Source organism: Chelmon rostratus, chromosome 10 (genome assembly GCF_017976325.1).
Source record: "Chelmon rostratus isolate fCheRos1 chromosome 10, fCheRos1.pri, whole genome shotgun sequence".
NCBI lineage: Eukaryota > Metazoa > Chordata > Actinopteri > Chaetodontiformes > Chaetodontidae > Chelmon > Chelmon rostratus.
This window is the reverse complement of record NC_055667.1, coordinates 9,946,200-9,966,550: the sequence shown is the minus strand read 5'-3', so window position 1 is coordinate 9,966,550 and position 20,351 is coordinate 9,946,200. Positions and strand designations below refer to the sequence as shown.

At 41.8% G+C, this 20,351-nt stretch overlaps 3 protein-coding genes across 6 annotated transcripts; 2 read left to right on the top strand and 1 right to left on the bottom strand.

Moving 5' to 3' along the window:
- The first annotated feature begins 12 nt into the window (after window positions 1-12).
- Window positions 13-8,176, top strand: atp5pb (ATP synthase peripheral stalk-membrane subunit b). The gene is given in 9 exon segments (XM_041946370.1): window positions 13-149; window positions 3,597-3,635; window positions 3,814-3,953; window positions 4,781-4,817; window positions 4,943-5,088; window positions 5,671-5,834; window positions 6,191-6,316; window positions 6,915-7,094; window positions 7,915-8,176. Coding segments are annotated over 9 exon segments (1,047 nt in total). The 3' UTR covers window positions 7,993-8,176.
- Window positions 8,177-8,559: 383 nt separating this feature from the next.
- Window positions 8,560-15,746, top strand: eps8l3b (EPS8-like 3b). Of its 4 annotated transcripts, XM_041945282.1 has the most exons (21): window positions 8,560-8,582; window positions 8,695-8,751; window positions 9,228-9,328; window positions 9,571-9,695; window positions 9,781-9,845; window positions 9,937-10,095; window positions 10,765-10,914; window positions 11,058-11,143; window positions 11,277-11,404; window positions 11,624-11,721; window positions 11,890-12,025; window positions 12,137-12,213; window positions 12,372-12,446; window positions 12,535-12,680; window positions 13,770-13,932; window positions 14,100-14,140; window positions 14,265-14,358; window positions 14,804-14,920; window positions 15,000-15,088; window positions 15,203-15,335; window positions 15,418-15,746. In XM_041945282.1, the coding sequence occupies exons 3-21, from the start codon at window positions 9,291-9,293 to the stop codon at window positions 15,457-15,459; spliced, it is 1,962 nt and encodes a 653-aa protein (XP_041801216.1). In that variant the 5' UTR covers window positions 8,560-8,582; window positions 8,695-8,751; window positions 9,228-9,290; the 3' UTR covers window positions 15,460-15,746. The 4 variants fall into 4 exon arrangements, with proteins under 4 accessions (XP_041801216.1, XP_041801215.1, XP_041801218.1 ...); XM_041945281.1 differs by having other exon boundaries at window positions 8,576-8,751; XM_041945283.1 differs by lacking the exons at window positions 8,560-8,582; window positions 8,695-8,751 and adding an exon at window positions 9,120-9,149.
- A 128-nt stretch (window positions 15,747-15,874) lies between these two features.
- On the bottom strand, window positions 15,875-19,756 carry LOC121612409 (glutathione S-transferase Mu 3-like). Its single transcript, XM_041945285.1, has 8 exons — window positions 19,605-19,756; window positions 18,115-18,190; window positions 17,932-17,996; window positions 17,745-17,826; window positions 17,434-17,531; window positions 17,245-17,340; window positions 16,539-16,649; window positions 15,875-16,301 (listed from the first exon to the last, which is right to left on the bottom strand). Exons 1-8 carry the CDS (start codon window positions 19,638-19,640, stop codon window positions 16,206-16,208), a joined length of 660 nt encoding a protein of 219 aa, XP_041801219.1. The 5' UTR covers window positions 19,641-19,756; the 3' UTR covers window positions 15,875-16,205.
- Window positions 19,757-20,351: the final 595 nt, after the last annotated feature.

Sequence of the window (20,351 nt, the reverse complement as noted above, 5' to 3'; positions counted from 1 at the left end):
CTTTGCATACAGATGGAGGGTCTTACTGTCCATATTTTGCCGGAGGAGTTCATGAGGTTCGTTGTGCTCTCCTGCAGGGCTGCCAGCTTCTTCTTCACTGCCTCCTCTCTCCACAGGGCCTCCTGACAGAAAACAGGCAGAAGACGACAGTTACAGCACAAAACAAACACTGAGCGTAGCTAAAGTCAGACAGCATCGTCTGCTAATTTTTTAACATTATACTTAAAATAAATTGTGTGGGACCTCAGCTATCATATATATCAAGATATCAAGTGGAGAAGCGTCATAACATGTCATAAGCTTACTTAATATCTAGCTATAAAGAAACATTAGCTAACATTAGCCACCACAAGCTACTGGTCATACCTGACCAGGTAAGGCTGCATTAGTAAAATCCCAGAGTGTTTGTGAGAAAGGGTGAGGTTCATTATGAATGGATTCAAGATAACACTTAATAATACATCCTGTGATTTACGGTGTAATATTGTTGTATAAATCAAGTAACAATGAAATACTTCCTGGTTCATTCTGGTACTTGATGGTAAAGTAGAAGACAAAATGATAATGGGAAACGAGGAAGTAACAATTGCACATTTTAGAGGGACATAAATGATAATAATTGTGTAAATAAATGTTGGCTTTTACCCAGTTTTTCTAAAAATAAATATTGGGCTCCTTCTGGTAAAATAGATTTCTCTTTTTCTAGTTCTTTGTTCACCTTAGTCTTATTCCACTATGTACATTTACGTACTAGTAGAAACCAATAAGTACTTTATTGCTACTTGATTCATTAAATGAAATGAAATTTACTAAATTCAACCTTTCATTTGTAAAAGAAAAATGTGTTGTTTCATCTGTTGGATGTTACAGTGCCAGGTTAAAAAACAAACACTCCGCTCAGATTTTAATAGGAACTAGTTGCTTTACCTGCAAGTAGTCAGCTAACCGCTGAACATCCTATCAGGTGAGAGTTGAGAGACAAGAAACAGCGTTTAATTTGGCAAATTGAAATATTCTTTTAAACATGCAAATTAGATTTAAAGTTCCAGTTTGAAACTTACTGACTCCCTGACAGTGACAAGACCAGACCTGCACAGAAGAAGATATCTCGTTATAGAAACATGTGACACTGATCACAGCTGCCTCTGATACAGCATGTGAGAATTCATGTTTTAACCAGGTTTCAGGGAGATTTAAATTAAACTCACTCTGTCTGCACACTGGCCTCGTGCAGTATCTTTTTATGGTGAATATTTTCAGTTTGGAAGAATGCTTTGATGCTCGTCTTTTGAGCTTTGAGGAGAGAGTGAAAAAACAGCATTTTTAGTATGAAAGAGCAAAATGACCTGACAGTCCCTCATCAACATGTGATGCAACCGGTAAGAATTTCACCATTAACACTGTTCTCTCTCCTCTCTGTGCTTTTCGCCGTGTGTTGGTGGGATTCCTTTATCGCTGCTGTGGAGGTAGATGCTTGTGTCCTTGCATGGACTTTCTCTTGCCTCATCAGTGTAACCTGTTCTGACCATGATGACGCCTGAGGAAACGATGAGAGAGAGGAAGGTGCAGGTATTATTCCCTGTGGGTGTGGAGAGGTGAAACACAGATCTGGTGAAATAATATTAAAGAGTCTCATGTTTACCCATTTGCTGGTGCTTGGCCCATCAGTCATGCTGCTGTTTGGTGTTGAAATCTTCACTGGATGTCTGTTAGCTGTGGGAGTATTTCGGGTATTTGTATGAAATGTCTCTGACTTGCTGATTGAACTGTGATGTTTCACTGAAAATGTCTGTCTTGAAGGTTTTGTCTTCGAGGAACGGTTCGCAGACCTCAAACCACACGGCTCCGGGCTCACTGATCTCCTCCTCAGAAATTCCAGATGCCTCTTTTCCTTCAGGTCATTCTTTATCAGCTTCGTGTTGAACTCTCTCGTAGGGCTGCGACATGACGTCACATTGTTGCGTCCTCGCAGGTGTTCGTGTTTCTCTGCTCTGATCTCCACTATTCGGTCAAAGTCTTTCACTGGGGAGAGCTGTATTCCACTGACAACCAGGGTGTCCATGGCAAAGGCTCAGCAGGTAACCTGACTTGAACCCTGACGCACAACCTGTCTTTACAGGTTGGCTAAAGGTTTGCTTGTAGCCAAAATCAGGCAAATAATTAGGGTTAGCAGGTGGGCGGGGAAGGTCAGTTGATGGGAATGGGAAAGCAGTTATTGCAGGGCAGGAGGGAGGAGCTGGGTCTGTAATGACAGGAGAGTCTGTATGTGGCAGAACACAGCAGACGAGAATGAATGATTAGGAGCTGACTGGAGCTGTGACAGGCAGCCTACAACGACAGTGTGTCAGGAAATGAATTTGAACTATTTATATTGGTGAAATACACAGTGCGTAAACAGCTACTATTTACTGATGCGTATCAAATGTTATAGGTAGCAGAAAAATAGGATTTTCAAGTGTTGCTGGTACAAAATGATGACTCAGCTCAGTTCAAACAGTTCAGCTGTGAGTGTTTGAAATATCCCCTCATACTAAAGTGGTACAAACGTGTACTTTTCAAATTCTGATATTTTGATATCAAGTGGCTTTCACCCACTTCAACAAAATAAAATAAATAAATGGAGTTAGTGGTTGTGCTCCACAAGTATTTGAGCATTATAGTGTAAAACAAAGCAAAATGCAAACCCTGAACCGTATCTTTTACAGTTAAGATGCTCTGTGTTGCACAGACATGCCTTTTCACTGTGAACCATGCAGGTGAAATGTAGCTTAAGCAGCCACAGTTGTTGTGACTCTCACAATACTAGTATAGGAGTACTTTTAGTAGTAGTGATATTAAATATTCTAGTAGATGTTGCATTGGTTGTATTGTTGCTTTTTTTTGTCAGACAGCTCCTCCGGCAGTGAGAACCAGACTAATCAATGGCAGTCTAGGCCCTGGGATGTGTTGATTGAGGCTGTGGAGGGAAAATGTCCAAGATAATGCAAAGGCCAAATGTTGCTTAATAAGCAGAAAACCATGATGGAGCTTACCTACGACAGCATCTCATTCAGTGGGGAAATGTCTTCATGAGGTGCTTGAGAAGTTATCCATGTTCTCACTCCTCTTGAATAATGTCCGGGGCTTGTGTCTGCATTTCACATGTCGCTGCTTCTGTTGAGCATAACTTTACAGGAAGTGAAGAGAACCACCGCGTCATATGTTCCTCTATCTCAGCAGCCACTCGCACCAAACTGATGCCATGCACGGGTGGGCCCCAAGATTACACACAGACCCAGCCAATTCTCCCTGCATGCAGAGTGGGATAAAACACACCACTCAGGAGAGAGAGAGACAGAGAGAGAGACAGAGAGAGAGAGAGAGAGAGAGAGGGCTGTGCAGTGTGTGTGGTTGCCTTTTGGAAATTAGAATTTTGTTCTTAACAGCAATCCCACTTTTCTTTAAAATAGGTTCATGACTTAGATCTGATGAAGATCTAAATGACTGTCAGTGGAGGGTGGTGTGTTCTCCTGTGTGTCTGTTATGTGCAATAAGTTGACTGACTTTATTTTGTACTTGTTTGTCAGTTTGAAGTGTTTTGAAGTTTTTAAAGTCAGGAGCTTTTCAAGATTGATTATCTCAAAACACTGCATTTTACCATCACGTATAAACCCAAATTATCTGCGTTAATAACCTAATTACCTCAATTAATCCACGTGCAATGTCATGGCAGTCACAAATTGTGTTTGCATTTGCATAATGCGCCATCTAGTGGTCGTTTACCCGAACAACAGCGAACCCGAAAATGAGCACTACCCTACTCTCGCGATGTTACAGGAGGATTTCTCGCGTATCCGCCATCCTTGTGGCTCTTTGCAGAAGGGCACGAAGAGGCCGAAACAAGGGTGCCCGGTGTATCGAGAACTTGGCACTTCATCTTTCAAACATGCTGTCCAGGCTCGTCTTTGTCTCAGGTATGCACTAATCTCGCTTTTAAAAATGATTAATACAATTCTATTCTGGTATAACCAAACTGTCAAACAGGAGAAACAGAAGTTAAAAGTGATTGTGAAGCTGAAGGGTAAAGTGAAGGCCGCACATTGAATGAGAAACATGCTAATGCTAGCTCTAGGTAGTTAGTGAAGCTAATAAGCTCTGTAACTGTAGCTAGTTTATTGCTCATAGATTTGTGTCGGCAGTTATTGCCAATGCTCTTGACTGCTTAATATTTGCTTTATTTTTAACAGACATGACTATCTGTCTGTTACAGCTAAGTTAGATGTCGATAGCTAGCGGTAGTCAACCAAAGCTACATTAGCTAGCGTTACCTCTGCACGCCTGCAAATGTCACCTTTTTGACAGCTAGCCTTGGTCGATTTTGTGCTATTTACATGACCGGCAAGATGAATGGACATGGCATCATAATGCAAGTCCACTAAAAGTGTATTTTCAATTTAATACTTTCACTTTTTGCTTATTTGAAGCTAGCCGAATTGTTATCAGACATAGCTGATATTATGCAGTCATCAGGTGTTGAAATGACCTCATGTTGTAACAGTATGTATGTTGACTTTTGTCATTGTACAGTTAATTTATATACACTTTGTTTCCAGTTTCTAAGTAACTCTTGCCTCATTCAACAGTCTTGTAGTTATGTGAGTTACACTGGTCATTTATTGTGGAAACAGTTGTAGAGAGATGTTGATTAACCTATAGGATAACCAACAGATTACACATGATCGAGTGAAAACAAGCATTAATCGCAGCCCCAAATTTACATCATTGTTTGTTCTGTTTGCAGCCAGTGCCCTGAAGGGCAGCGGCCCCCTCGGAGCTGGGTATGTATCTTGAGAAGTTTAGTTATTCACTGTATTTGTTACTAACATCAAATACATTTTAGCAACAACAAGTATGAATCCAGGGCTGTTCCTGTCAAAGCTTTTAATGATCTTGTCTCCCACAGTCTGGTCCAGGCGTCTCGCTCCCTGCACACATCGTCCCAGAGTCTGGCCCCAGTTCCCCCTCTGCCAGAGACAACAGGCAAAGTTCGTCATGGCATCTTCCCAGAGGAGCTTTTCCAGCTCCTGTACCCCAAAACTGGAGTCACAGGTCAGTCGCCAGGAGCAAAACTCAACTTTGGGTTTTATCATTTCTGTTTCAAAAAGACAATCTCCTAAGTGAAATTCTCAGTATTCAAATGCCATTGTATCCCTTCACTTATGAAAAATAACACTCAAATACAAAGTGCACTTTAGTCTTTTGTCCTGAGTTCAAAAATGCAGCACCATGTCTGTAAATAAATGTTTGTGAACTCAAAAGTCCAAAATAATTACAGGCATTTTTCTATGTGTAGTACTTTTTAACAAAGATGCATTAATAAGATTTTTAAAAGGCAAAATTAAGAGATAAAATAATCTTAAATAGAATAGAAAGACTGATTACACAGGTGAATAAAAATTGCAGTGCAGTGCCAAATATGGTACTGGTACAAATTTCATTGGATAGAAGGCCGTGACAAACAGAAAAGTCTAAACCCTTGATGTAAAAGAAGTTTGTGTGATGCATAATGCATAATGCATCCATGTCTACTGATCCTGAGCACACAGTCCTTATGGTTGTGGTGTAATGTAATATATAATAAATGCTTGGCTCTCATTATACGTCACCCCCCCCCCCCCCAATTCTCAACAGGACCCTACATGCTGGGCACTGGCCTCCTCCTCTACTTGCTTTCCAAGGAAATCTACGTCGTCAACCATGAGACCTTTGCTGCTCTCTCCATGGGCAGCATCATCATCTATGGTATCAAAAAATTTGGTCCAGATGTTGCAGCTTTTGCTGACAAACTGAACGAGGTAGGCTGGCAACCATGTGGATTTGTGTTTTTAGCTTTTTTCTGGTGGATGATGCTTAAAGATTTCAGGTTGGAATATGTGGGTGCTTGTTACTATTGCTGTTATTCCTCTGAATTATTCACTCCTTTTTAATTGTACAGTTTAAAGTACAAATACACACATGACTTGTGATCAAGCTGCAGGCTTTTAGTCATCGATGATTGGTCTTCTCTTTTGGGCACAACCTTTGCGGGACTCCCCTTTGACGCTGCTGTGTGTGTGTGTGTGTGTGTGTGTGTGTGTGTGTGTGTGTGTGTGTGTGTGTGTGTGTGTGTGTGTGTGTGTGTGTGTGTGTGTGTGTGTGTGTGTGTGTGTAGGAGAAAGTGGCCAAAGCTCAGGAGGTGAAGGATGCTGCTGTAACCAACCTGACTACGGCTATTGAGGATGAGAAGAAGGAACAGTGGAGAGCAGAGGGTAGATCAATGCTCTTTGACGTTAAGAGGGTAAGCAGAGCTTTTATTTTGGAACATCTTCACTGTTCCTAATCTACTGCTTCATATGTACACAACAATCAATATTGCTGGTAGTTGCCCAGCAATAGTTTTGCTTTAAGAGGAGTCATTATGTGCACTTTGACGTTTATTGACCTCTGCTGGCAGCAAGTACAAGTTGCAACAACATCAGAGTGGCCAACCCTGCCATGGCTACTATGATGGAAACCATATCTTATCTTATATAATGAAAGTCCAAAAATAGAAGGTCAACACTGATCTATGCAACACACCAGCCAGCTGTCTCACTCTCACTGTATTGTAGTGACAGATTTGCTTTTTCCTCTCTGTAGATATTTGCCGGCTGTTAGAAATATATAAAGTATATAACTGAATTCTGGTATAAGTACCATATGGCGTCTGTTAATGAATTTCAAATTCAAACTATTCTTTGTGTCACATAAATTGCAACACAATGTTCAGAGCATGTAAAGAAGGACTGGATTGATTGAAATGAATGTGGAAGGTGCATAAATTTGACAACAATTTTAACAGTGTAGACCAGATATAGTGGTAGTAATGACTGCATTGACTTGTCTTTTCCTCTCAGAACAATGTGGCCATGCTGTTGGAGACCAACTACAGAGAAAGGCTACACATGGTGACCAATGAGGTGAAGAGGCGCTTGGACTACCAGATCGCCCTGCAGGACCTCCACCGCCGGATGGAGCAGGAGCACATGGTCAGCTGGGTCGAGAAGAGTGTCGTCAGCAGCATCACTCCTCAGCAGGTCAGTGTTTCTGTGTCAAACTGTCAGAAGCCTCCGGCTAAGTGATGTTTCTCGGTTTGGTTGTTAACTTATGTGAAGCTTTACTGTGACAGTAGTTGTCGGTTTTCAATTTTGTATTCTAGGCTCAATTTTAATAAACAATTCAGATTGCTGCCATGTTGTTTGTGTGATCAAACATTTCATTGTAAGGGCTGTATATCAACCCTGAAAAGTTTTTGCTACCAACTGAAATGTATCCACAGCAAAGCGCAACAAAAACTGAAAGCTGACCAGCTACCTCAGTCCTGTCGTGTTGGTTTGAGTATAACAGGGACCCTGAGATTTTGTTTATAAAAGGACAAGGAGTCTTCTTCTCTTGTAAAAGTTAAACATTACATTACAATAAGGCTACAAACTGCCCACAGTGCAACACATAATACCAATACATTTTCAGCTATAAAAGAATATCTGATGTAATATGTGTAAAACATGAACATGGTAGAGGTTAAGTCCTTGATTTTTCAAACATACACACATCTCCAGAAAACTATTTTGGCCAATACAGATAGTTCCTGAATATTTTGCCCAAAGAACAATAATTGTTGGCCATTTGATTGTATTAGCACTGGTGCCATAAACTTACCAACCCTATTCATTGTTTGATTATTCATTTACTTTTAACACAAGAGAGCCACCATTAAATAATGACGTGTCCTTACAAGATTCACAATCATAAAATGATTTCTGTTGTGGAATAAGTTCTTGGATTTTACTGTCTTGTACATGCAACAATGTGACTCTTCGGGGCTTCTGATGTGCGTGTGTTTTGTTTGTTTCTCAGGAGAAAGAGAGCATCGCCAAGTGCATCACAGACCTGAAGGCTATGGCCAAGGCTGCTCAGGCCAAAGCGACAGCTTAAACTGTCATGTCTTCAGAGAAGGCTGCTCAAACCCCCAACTCATTTTCCCGAGACGAGACGTTCGCTTTTCTTCACAGAATAAACTGATTCCTCTTTAAAGATTGTCTCTGTCGATATTATGGGTGTGTACAGTATTTACACGTCAGCTGATGGTGAAATAAAAGCTTCCTTTATTCATCTTGAAGTGGCTGGTGTGTGTTTTTCCACATAAGCCTTTCACGGCTCGCTCAACCTTTGTGCATTTTCTCCATGATGTCACGTGTGAATTTGTTTGGAATGTTTTATAGCTACAATAGATTAAGGTTGATAAGTTTGCATTTTTTGGGCCACTTGAGACCTTTGATCACTGAAGGAGATAGAGTGAGGCCCTTTGAAACCTTTGGACTCAATGAGCCACAGTTTTGCTGCCTTCCCCCAAGCCTCTGGTATTAATCCATAAAAGACAAATCGGGCCAACCCTCCTGGTCCGTCACTCCCATCAGATGGTTGCACTTTGATCCTTATGCCTTCAAATAGGAAGTTAAGGAAGGTTTCTCAGCAGGCTGTGGGAGGAGAGGGTGCTTTTCTGCTATAAGAGCTGACACTGACGGGTAATGACGGGATGAATTATGTAAAGCTGTTTAGACGTTATCGAGAAAGTTTAAATCAGTGTTAACTGGCGGTGGTGTTCCACCCTGTTTGGAAATGTGTTTGCTCCTGCAGAAAGAGGATTTTTGTTGACAGGAAAACTGCGCTTACAGCCTACATTCAGTCGAGGAGGTATGTGAATTTCAGCAGTGATATATGTACCTTTATGTTACATGTTGCTGAATCAGAGCAGGTGTAGTAGTTGACACTGAATAATAATTATTGAAACTTTTTTAAAATTTTAACCAGCTATTCATAACAGTTTGTATGTTTAACTAAGTGGACAGTCACCTGTAGTGCTTTATTGCTTCTATCTGCATTTAGTTTTAAAGCAAAACTATGTAAGACTAACTGAGTAACACCACTATGGCCATTAGGGACAATAAGAAGATAGTGGTAATGGTAAAATGTATTATAGCTGTAGCACAAGTAGAAAATTGACCTCAGTGTTGTGGCTTATATAGTTAAAATAAGTTTTCTAACAGCAGCTACCCGCTGACCACCCTGAAGTTCTGGTCATACCAGGCCAGGTAGGACTGCAACACTCTTGAGCGTTGATTGCTTCTGTCACGTCAGACTGTCAGCATGAGAGACATCTTTCCTTACAGGTTGGACCGGAGGGATTATTGCCAGTCTGAAGTTCCAAAAAAGGCCGACCTCATAGTTTGAAAATGTTTGGACACACCAGACCTTTCTCTTATTCCCCAAGGTCAGTAAAAGTCTAATTTTCGCCTTCAGCTTCAAAGGTCACTCGTATTAATCTGCTTACGTTTTGGAGCGGTCATTTGAGATCTCGACTCAGCTGTTCACACCCTTTTATGATGAAACACTACTTTGTTGTGGCAACTGTATTGTGGACTTCGCTGCACTGGTGACGACAATGGTTTTATTGACATGTAAGGTTGTAAGGCTCGACCATTTCACCTGTTTGATCAGTAACCTTTTCTTTAGCTTCAAGGGTTTCTCACAGGACGACCCTCCTCTGCAGAGGCGGGCTTTCCTAGAAGATGACCTCAAGGAGGCCTCGCTGCAAAGAAGAAGCACCATGTCCAGACCCAATGCGAAATCAATATACAGTATGTTCAGACATAAAAACGCCTCTTATCTCATTTCATTCTTTGTGACACACCTCTTATGAAAAAACGCTGTTCTTTACGTCAGTGCAGAGAAAGGAGTACTCTGAAACGCTGAACAAACAATCTGGCAACTTTCACGTCAGAGTGGAGGTAAATGACTGTGAAATCTACACCAGCATGGAGACATCCACGCTACCAACGGTACAAGCCTCATCCATCACCCTCCACCTTGTCCCCACAGCACCTGTTCACCTGTGAGCTGGACGGCCAGGAGCTGAAGACGGTGGACGACTGCGTTGCCAAGCTCAAGAGACTGGACGGCAAAGGTCGTCTGTGGCCCCAGGAGATGATCATGGAGGTTCAGAGGGACTATCTGGTGCTCAGTGACATTGAGACCAAGGTTGGTCAGACAAAGTTAGAGGAAGTGAAACAAGTACGGCTTGTTGAAACAGGACACTGTTGCCAAAAAGCTGGAGGCACACTGTTGTCTAAAATATCGTTTTAAGATGTTTCATTAAGATTTCCCTTTCAGTTGGAATTCAGGGCCCAAGCCCAAACCAAGAAAAACAACCTTAAATCTAATGATCCCAGAAGTGTGAACTGTGAGTGAAGCATGAAGCAAAATTACATAACCACAACTGTTTTAACTACCAGTGACAACACGTAAAATGCTATGCATCTTTCCAAAGCCTGAAAAGAGTTTTCAGCTGTGCTCATCTACAAAATGAGATGCTTGTAATAGCAAAGTTATGTTTAGTGTGTAGATGACAGGAAAAATATTAAAGAAAGAAGAGATGGTGACATCTCTAATGAGTTTAACATGTGTAAGAGTTTATACATGTAGGTGACGAAAGCTTGCATATGTAGTAAAAATAGAACCATTAGACTTTGTTAGGGGTGACGACATTTAGATGTGTTAGAAAATGAGAAGAAAGAGCAAGACAATAGTATCTCATGAACAAACAAATGAGGAAATTATGTGTCTATGTACAGTAACTTTAAATATGGATTATTTAACCTTTTAGAAGCCTGTGGTCTAACGTTTGTGCTCTTTGATACGATTCTAAAGGCAGAACTGGAGTCAATGCCTTTGAGCTGCATCCTGAAAACCAAAGCTGTGCTGGATAGCTGCGCCTACAACTCCCTGCTGACCATAACTGTGCAGGAGCGCCACAAACGCATTCGCCAGGTCTACATGTTCCAGTGTGAGGAGACCGGGGTGAGTCACATGTCACCAGGACTTTGACCTCCTGCAAGCCTCCAGAGAAGGGAGGATGTGTTATCCATTATCTCTATTTCATAACAAGCGCCTTTTCCTGGTATCACGGAGCAGTTTGATTCGAAGCAGGTCTGTTTTACCAGGCGGAGCACATCAAGAGTGATCTGGATAAGGCAGCGAAAAAAGGAGATGATGATCTGGAACCACGCAGAGAGCAGTCTGACATCAGGTACAATGCCACACCCACCGGGTACAGTCTAGACAGAGCTACAATCACACCAGTCAGAAAGCAGAGGAGGGACAAATGAGGACATGGTAACAGTAAAATGCACTGACTGCTGTCTGTCGTTGATTGTTCTCAGGATGGATCTTGAGAACATCATCGGGCAACAAGCTCTGGGAGGTTTCCGGCAGTTTGGGCCTCGTCCTGTGCAGCAAGAGAGGCCCCCGTCGCCACTGGAGTACCAGCTCCCACAGTGGAGGGAACCAGGTAAGGCGTGATCTGACTGCTGTAAGCACATGAAATACATGTATGTTTTTAATTTCCTCAAAAATCTCAATGGGTTGTGCATGTGTTCTGCACAAATAAGACAGATTCAGCCATAAACTCTCTCCAGTCTGATTTATAGTGTGTTGAGAGTTTGCTGGCGTGAATATGAAGTAAAACATTCATGTTTGTCTCCAAGCAATTTATTTTGTTGCCCCATAGAAGAGTTTCCACGGGTCTACACCCCAGACCTTCATGAATTAAGGAGCAGCCCAGAGGTCCCTTTGACAATTCAGCAAGAAAACACAGACAGGAACACGGTCAGTACCGCATCTGAACTGTCGGATCATACAGTATGTGCATGGATCATGTCAGTGATAAATTATCGGAGAGTTAGTGTGAACATCTCTGTCATGTCAAGGAAAACATGCTCATACACGAGAGCTGCTGCAGGAGGTTTTCATTCATGCTTGTGCTCCTTTTCACAGGATATTTTAAACCATGTTCTAGATGATCTGGAGCTATTCGTGGGCAAAATGTCCGCTGCGGTGAATGCACCATCACAGCGAGAGGACAAGAGCAATAAGAAGGGTGTGTTTAAGAAGAAAAAAACAAAGAACAATGGTAATATCCTTTCTCCAGTCCATCTTTCCACACATGTAATTACTGGTGACCTCCTATAGGTACAGACATACTGACAAGAGAGACGTTTGTGTCTGATATTTTCTCCTGCAGCAGCAGCTGTCAGTCTGCCACCTCTGATGGAATATGTCTCCTGTCTTCAGAAAATCAAATATGGATTCAATCTGCTGGTAAATACTTGTGTTAATTCTTTAAGTGTCTCCACAGATTACAAGTCGACCAGAGTGGTTTTGGAAAGAATTTGAATGAACACTCGATTATGTTGAGCGGGACGCGTGATTGCAGCAGAAAGCAATGGAATGTGACTGAAAACCTCTTTATGTTCCAGGGCCAGCTGGACGGGTCGCTGAGCAACCTCACTGCTCCTGACTATGTCCACATCATCTTCAGTATTTTACAAGTGGTGAGCTATTCTAAACTTATTTTTGACTCATGTTTTTCTTCACTTCAGTGTGATCAGTTAATATGTACTTGCTCCATTTTTTCCACAGATAGCGCCTCAGTATCCTGCAGACCTGCCTCCCACTGTGATCTCCCCCCTGCTGACAGTCCCGGCCCTGCGGCTGATCAGCGAGACCGTCAACCCGCAGGAGGACAACCTGTGGATGTCTCTGGGAGACAGCTGGAACCTCCCCAGGTTGGGTGTTTTATATAACCCTCACACACCTACCCGAGTTTTTTCATAACGTGCACATCTATCTGCCCTGGCACACCCTAACTTGGGACATAGTGTGCTGCGCTGATATGTAAAAATAGGTCAGAGTTCATGCAGCATTCCAGTCCTGTGGAAGAAACGATAAACAGGAGTGTTCTAATTTGAAACTACCACAAATTTCAGTTCTAGTTGTGAATTCTGCTTAAGACTCAAACTTTGGCAAAGGACAACAAGAGAATACTGCGAAAGAGCTACAACCCTGATAAAGAGCGGCCTCTTTTGCAAACAACCAACAAATGTTCCTGAGCCTATGTAGTAGCATCCTTTATATCATATCATGATCTATCATATATAGATCATGTGCTCACAAAGTGGTGAACCTCGCTCCATCCTTGCTTGTGAACGACTGAACCTTTCCAGGATGCCCCTTTCATACCCCTTCATGACACTATCACCTGTTACCAATCAACCTGTTTACCTGTGGAATGATCCAAACAGGTGTACTCGGAGCAACTTTCCCAGTCGTTTGTTGCATCTGTCTGTCTTGTTTGAAAAGTGTTGCTGCATTAAATTCAGAATAAGCAGATATTTACAAAAAATCTATGAAGCCGATGAGGTCAAACATTAAATATATTGTCTTTGTACTGTTTTCAGTTGAGTGTATGTCACAGAGGATTATCAAGTCATCACATTCTGAGAGGCTAGCTGTTCCGTCTTCCAGTCTGCAGTCTAAGCTAAGCTAACCCCCCAGCTTCATATTTACCATACAGACAAGGAATGGTATTGTACTCATCTAACTCTTGGCAAGAAAGCGAGTGAGCATATTGCCAAAATGCGTAACTATTTCTTTGATTACACCTGATAAACTCTTCATAAAGGGTACCTTATTACAAAGTGGTATTTATCTGTATTCTGGTCAAAACTCTTGGAATGACCAGACCTGACTTCTTCTTGTGTTTTTTGTTGCGTTGTGTTGCCTTGCTTGTACAGAGGGATCACTTCAACGTTAGATAGCTCTTTCTTTTCTTTTCTTTGCTCACTCTTTTTCCGAACCTTCCTGTCACCTCGCAGGTCTAAATGGCCGGAGGACGTCCCACCTTACATCCCACAGTTCTACGATGGCTGGCAGCCGCCCGCCCCCTTGCGTGAGCCTTCTCTCGTCTCTTATGAAAGCCGTCCAGCGAGCAGGAGCAGCAGCCAGCGCTTCACCTTGGGCCAGCGCCACCCCGCAGAGGTAGACCCATACTGACCCGCTCACCTTCAGCTCTGGTTTTTGTTTCCACACCCGGCTTTAATGGCTCCCAGCTTTAACAATATGTTTGGTGCTGTGTTGACATGAGACAAATAAACATTGAAGCCAAGTCTTCAGTTTCACCATGTTGCATTTATTGCCTTTTACAGCCTGTGACCAATGGCACAAGGCGTTCACCAAACCCACCATAGTGAGTGCTGTTACACTGCAGTAAATATGGCTTTATGATCACATCTGTCACAAATACTACTTGTACTCGGGGCCGCTGGTCTTATGTGTTGTTGTGACCAAGTGTGTTCCTGCTGCTGTTTCAGCCACAATGAGCCACCCCAGTATGTGGAGGTCATTTCCAACTTTATGGCCAGGAACAACCAAGAGCTGAGCGTTATGAAGGGCGACATGGTTCAGGTGAGATGACAAAATGCCTAAACAACCATCTTACCTTGAAATAAAAGTGTTAGGGTTTAGGGTTATACATTATTTATTTGCATTTTTACATATCAAGCATGTTCGGAGCAATTTACAAGCCTGAAAATTCATCTACAGGGCAAATTCTGATGATGATCTTCAGAATGTGTGATCCAATAATCCAGATTTAAAGATGCCCAGTGTGAACAGGTCCAAAGTTACTGGCACTGGAGAGGGATTTGCTTTCTGATACCCAGCTCCACTGGCAAAATCTGTAATAGGATGTTTACCGAACAATTGTCCAGCAAGCCACTTGATTTTTGTTTTAAACCCTTGTTTGCTTGTTCTTGGGCAGCGTGAGCTTTAATGAACAAAAATGCAAAATCTTTTCTGCACGAGAAAAAAGAAAAGCACACAGATGTTCGGTTCTTTGGCCTTTTTACAGGTGATTCAGAGATCCAAACAATGGTGGCTGGTTCGCAATAACCTCGGTGAGGAGGGCAATATCCCTCCGAATGTTCTGAATGTATCGAACCGCTCCATGGGCAGGGAAGAGCAACTGGTGAGCGAAGTGATGCGTAGCTCTGCTGAGTAACCGTTTAACAGATGTGCAAATTTATTCCCGTCACTCTCCTTCACAGAGGGACACTCATGGTCCGGTGACTTTGGACATGGCCTCCACACCTGCAGAGGTCAAGGCCTGGCTGGAGTACAAAGGTTTCTCCAGAATGTGAGTGAAATAATGCAGAGGGCCTGGGAACAGTTCGATTATTAATACTGTAATAAGACTTGTATTGCGTGATTGAAGTAATATATTCTGCGTTTTATTCCTTTTCATGCGCAGCACTGTGAACAGCCTCGGGGTGCTGACTGGTAAGATGCTTCTGGGGATGACCAAGGATGACTTAAGGACCGTGTGTCCAGAGGAAGGAGGCAAGGTCTTCTTCCAGCTTCAGGCCATTAAGTCAGCCATTGCAGTAAGTTATGTGCTGTCTGTCTGTCTGTCTGTCACTCACCTAGCTGCAGCACATCAGTAACGTTTGGTCTCGTTCCCTACAGCTTGCCAGTGAACCATCAGGCCTGTACAATGGCCGCTACTAAGGACCTGCTTCACTGCTCTGTCACTTGTTCTCCTGAATTTAAATCCAGATTGATTACTGAAATTACTGATGTCTAATTAATTCTTCAGTATCATAAATATGTTGTGTGGATGGCTGCTTTCAGCATTTTGTTTAAAGCTTTGTTTAAACTTCTGCATGTTGTATAATTTATCACCAACAGCAATAATTAGAAGTTACTAATTTTTTCCCATTTCTTTTACTTCTGACATACTTTCAAGTAAATTGTGTATAGTTTTCCCAACTGTGATTAAAAAAATACATGTATGTAACTACACTACGGCTGGATTGATTTAATAACAGGATGGTCACTTCTGCTGCATCAACTTGTACCCAATATTATAGTCTTATTCATTAAGTACTGCACAGAAAATGATGTGAAATTGAAAGTAACAAAGTCAGTATAAGAATTACTTTAATTGGTCAAAAAACAAAATCTGTTTCAGATGTAACAAAGAAATTAAGTGCTTTAACTTATCTTTTTCCTTATCTTCATAATATCAGTACAAACTTGAATTTCTTTTTATACAATTCAACTAAAAAATGGGTATCGACCTGGCATGTACATATTTGAGACAGATTAGCATCTGATTAAAGGACATGAAACCTACACAAACAAATAGTTACCAGGTTATAAAAAGCCAGAGTACAGGGAAGCTTTTCTCTAGTCCTGAATGAGCTACGAGTTATTGAATCAGTTGCACTTGTGAACACTCTTCATTATTTCCTTTACTCCTTCTTGTTTCCCCACTTGGCCATCTTGTTGTTGACAGGAGTCTTCATGAATCTGTCTGACTTCATGTAGGCAGCGATCTTCTCCAGAGCCTATGATAAGATAGTATCAAACGAAGCCATAGTGAGTTGTATTACACAAGTACTAACATGACAAGACCAGCACAGAGGCAACAACACATATCCACTATTTGCTCAAGACGTCACACTGAGAGAAACAGGAAGACAAAAGGTGCTACAGTGCAGGACTTCAGTACTTCCTGACTGCTGCTTTCAGTGGTGAGTGTAGGACGTGCTGTTTGTATCTAACAGGCAGTTGAGTGTTCTCACCTCAAATCGGTCCAAAAAATCTCTGATGTTCTTGAAGTCATCCAAGCACGTAGGATGAAACATCCTGTGTTGATCCAACAGCTCGTACATAATGAAGTCCACGAAGGTGATCTGTTGTAAAGACAAAAGTCACGTTAACAAACATGTTGAAAGCAAAATAAAGGTTCAAATAAGACTTTAAAGCTGCACTAATCAGTAGTGACATGTAATGTGAAAGGAGCTACTAATAGCGAGATTCATCACCCAACTCCGCAGTTTTCTCTCAGCCCTATGACGCGATATTACTGCCCAGTTCCTCCTCACATCATCAGCTTGAATCAACAGTTTTCCAGCACCGACACCGATCGGCTGTTTTCAGCCACTGAGTCTACAGTACGCTACCTACCAACTCAAGACTGTTACATTTAAACTCCAAATGTGAATGCTAATGTTGTTTTGTGTCTCCTGATGTGTAAACAGGCAATTGTCTGCTCACATGCTCACCATATTAACTTTATAATGCCATAATACATAAGCTGCATGTGATTTTCAGCTTGTTGTGGCATTGTAATAGTGTCCAGTAAAAAAAAACCTTACTAAAGCAGCTTTAAAAATAAATGATATACAATGCCTCCCATGTTTGAGATAAGAGTTTTTTCATCCCCAGCCAGGGAAATTTGAGTGTTACAGGCAGCAGGCAATAGCAGTAGTTTATAGGATAACATACCTTGTCACCAGCAAACCACTTCCTGTCTCCCAAGAAATTTGAGAACTGCTTCAGTATGGCTGGCAGAGCTTCAAGGTACCCTGGCTTCAACTTGTCCTGGTGTCAGTGATGTGATGTTGGCATTAGTGGTGATGCAAAAGGTGTAGAATGACACATTCAGTGATATTAAACTTTTAATACAGTACTCACAAAGTCTGAGTAGCACAGCCTCACGAAGCCATTTCTGAAGTCCATGGACTGGTTCTCCAGGATGTCCACACGGACCTTCTCATCCTCTGTCTCTCCGCCTGTGATCAGATCAGATTTGTCAGGACACTCATGGATTGAAGACTGAGAAGAGGAGTTTTGAAAATGGCATGTCCACCATTGGGAAAAAACGGTTATGGATATGTCATTTTGAAATGCTTGCAAAATGACTGAAAATAGACATTAAACTAATAAAAACCTTTTGTCTCTACAGGACGAAATATGCACATGTGGAATAAACAAACAATACTTACACATATTGTGCTTACGAGCAATGTATCTCATGATGGCATTGCTCTGCACTATCTTCCTTTCTCCATCCTCCAAGTAGGGCAGCTATGGTGAGATATAAATCACAAAACCATTATTTGTAAAAACTTGCCTGCTTTACACCTCAGCTACTATTCACAAGTTAAACTCTTTCAAAAAGGTTAAACTCACATTGGCAAAGTCCATTCCAAGTTTGTGTTTTTCATCAAACCAGCAGCTCTTGTCATAGTCTGGAGCTAATGTGAGAAAAATGTCGGTTAGACGGTTAAGTGGGTATGCTGTATGGACACTTGCACCACTTTTTAGGTTAAAATTATGACAGCTGTTGATTTGTTAGTTGAACAGGTAAGTCACCTTCGCCACAGACGTAGAAGTTGTTCTCATACTTGGTGCCGGTGTACTCCAGCAGCAGGCGGGCTGGCTGGGCGAGCTGCAGAAGTGTCCAAAAATCAGATGGGAGAGAGGTTGATGAGATATCAGCGTTTTTAACGTACTTGTGTTCATGAGTTTCATGAGACATGATGTTTGACACAGATGACATGCATTCGCTTGTTTTCTTCCATTTGTAATGAAAGTAATGCAATTGTCATTATTGCAACTACAACCCTCCCCTTATGATGACTTAAATACTTTGTATTCTTAATAACAAATGTATTTAAGTGCTCATGAAAAGGAAAAAAAAATGTCAGTGGACGTCCTCGGCACACTGCTGTTGAAGCCTGCACAAGTTTATTACTTTAGTGTTCAGGGGCTTCAATTATGTATGGTAAAATGATTAGTCAATTATTTGATCAATCAGATGGGAAAAAAAATAGATCACAATTTAAAGATCAGTTTTAATAGTCTTAGAGCCAATATGGACAGTGTGTTACAGATACTGAGCAATTGCACTGTATGTATGCATTTTGAGCCATTTATCACATACATTTCAGTGATTTATCAAGTAAAAACACATAACACTTGCAGGCTCTTCTCAAATCTTAAGTCTTGTTATATTTGCTTTGTTTAATACAATTTTAACCGTGGGGTTTCATGTCTTGGTCATATATAACAAGCATTTTTGAGATACTGGTCTGGGCTCTGGCGACTTGTGAGGAGGGGATTTCACATGATTTGGACATTTTTAAGAGAAGCCGCTTTATCGAAAATGAAATGTATAAAACAAGTCGCTGATTGCTGGCCTACCGGTAGGTTTACAGAGAGCTGACCTTTACTCTCAATGTAACGGTTGCATGGTTGCGCTGAAGTGCCTGCATGTCAGTCCTGATAATACCAGTCGCGGATCTAGCTGGAACTACCGGTTTTCTGCCACTTGCAAGTAACAAGTTAGCTAACGTTACTTCTTTGATAAGCACATTTGATGGCCCGTTTTTCTATGACATTCCGCACTTAACTTACTTTACAGCCCTTTAATTTCACTAGTAACATATTGCTCATCTAGTGACAGGAGCACGAACTAGCTGCCTGACAATTAGCACGAACATTGCTGCTAATTAAAAACCCGGCTAACATATTAGCTAACGTTAGCTTCAGAATGTTTGATCCAGTTCTGGAGGTCGTCGCTACCGTTACTCATAAAGATAACATTTTGTGCACGTGCACCGGGGGTACATCGCAGTTACATAACATTTTACCGAGCTAGGCTCTGTCAACACGCATTATACGATTACAAAACACATTTGCGTTGTGTAGTAAAAAATAATAATTTTAGTAACTAAGTGGATATTGGCAGTTTTAGAGACGGCGACACTGGCTGCGTTAACCCGGGCTGTGGAGGTACACTCAGTCACAGCGCTACAAACAACAACTGCTAATTCACTAACGAAGAAGACGGCTGAACTTACCCCACGAATGTCCCAGTAAGCCAGTTTCATTGTCATTTTGGATCACTTTCTGAGATTAAACCGAGACTTCAGCACCTCCTGTAACGTTTAACGCTGGTCGGAGAAGGAGGGGAGGGGAGAGGGGCTGGTCCCTTTCAGACTGGGAAGGTGGGCGGGATGAACCGGGCAGTCACACACACAGTCTGAACCAGTTCTTTTGTTTGCACTTATGTAATACTGTAGCTTTTGAATATCAATACACGAATCTGGCAAGTAATCACACGTCATATATCCAACTGACATGACAAACTGGGGTGATTGACACCAGCCATTGTGTGTGGAAAGCCTGTTTTCTCCAAACACATACCGGAGTCATGCTGGCTGTGCGCCTGGACATACACATGGCGCTGGGAAACCATGGTGCAAGATGCACTACAACTGCGCTAAGCCTACAAGAATTTACGCAGGGATTACTGAATAAAGCTTTTGCATAAGATAAGTGGACCAGCTAGTAAATGAACGAGCCTAGGAAGGGTTTGTACGATTGTTTTCTACCACACTGAAAGGGACACAGATAAGGATGAAAGTTAATTTTGACTGTTGTTAAAAGATGATGGAGATTGTAATCCTAAAACATTCTCTTCATCAGCAGATACAGTTTTCTAAGCTGTTGATAAGCAAGCTCAGTATGTACCTACATCGTACCAGTTTTTGAAGAGTGACACAGTGGGAAGCTCTGGAAAATGCTGGTAAGAGGCCCTTGAGTTG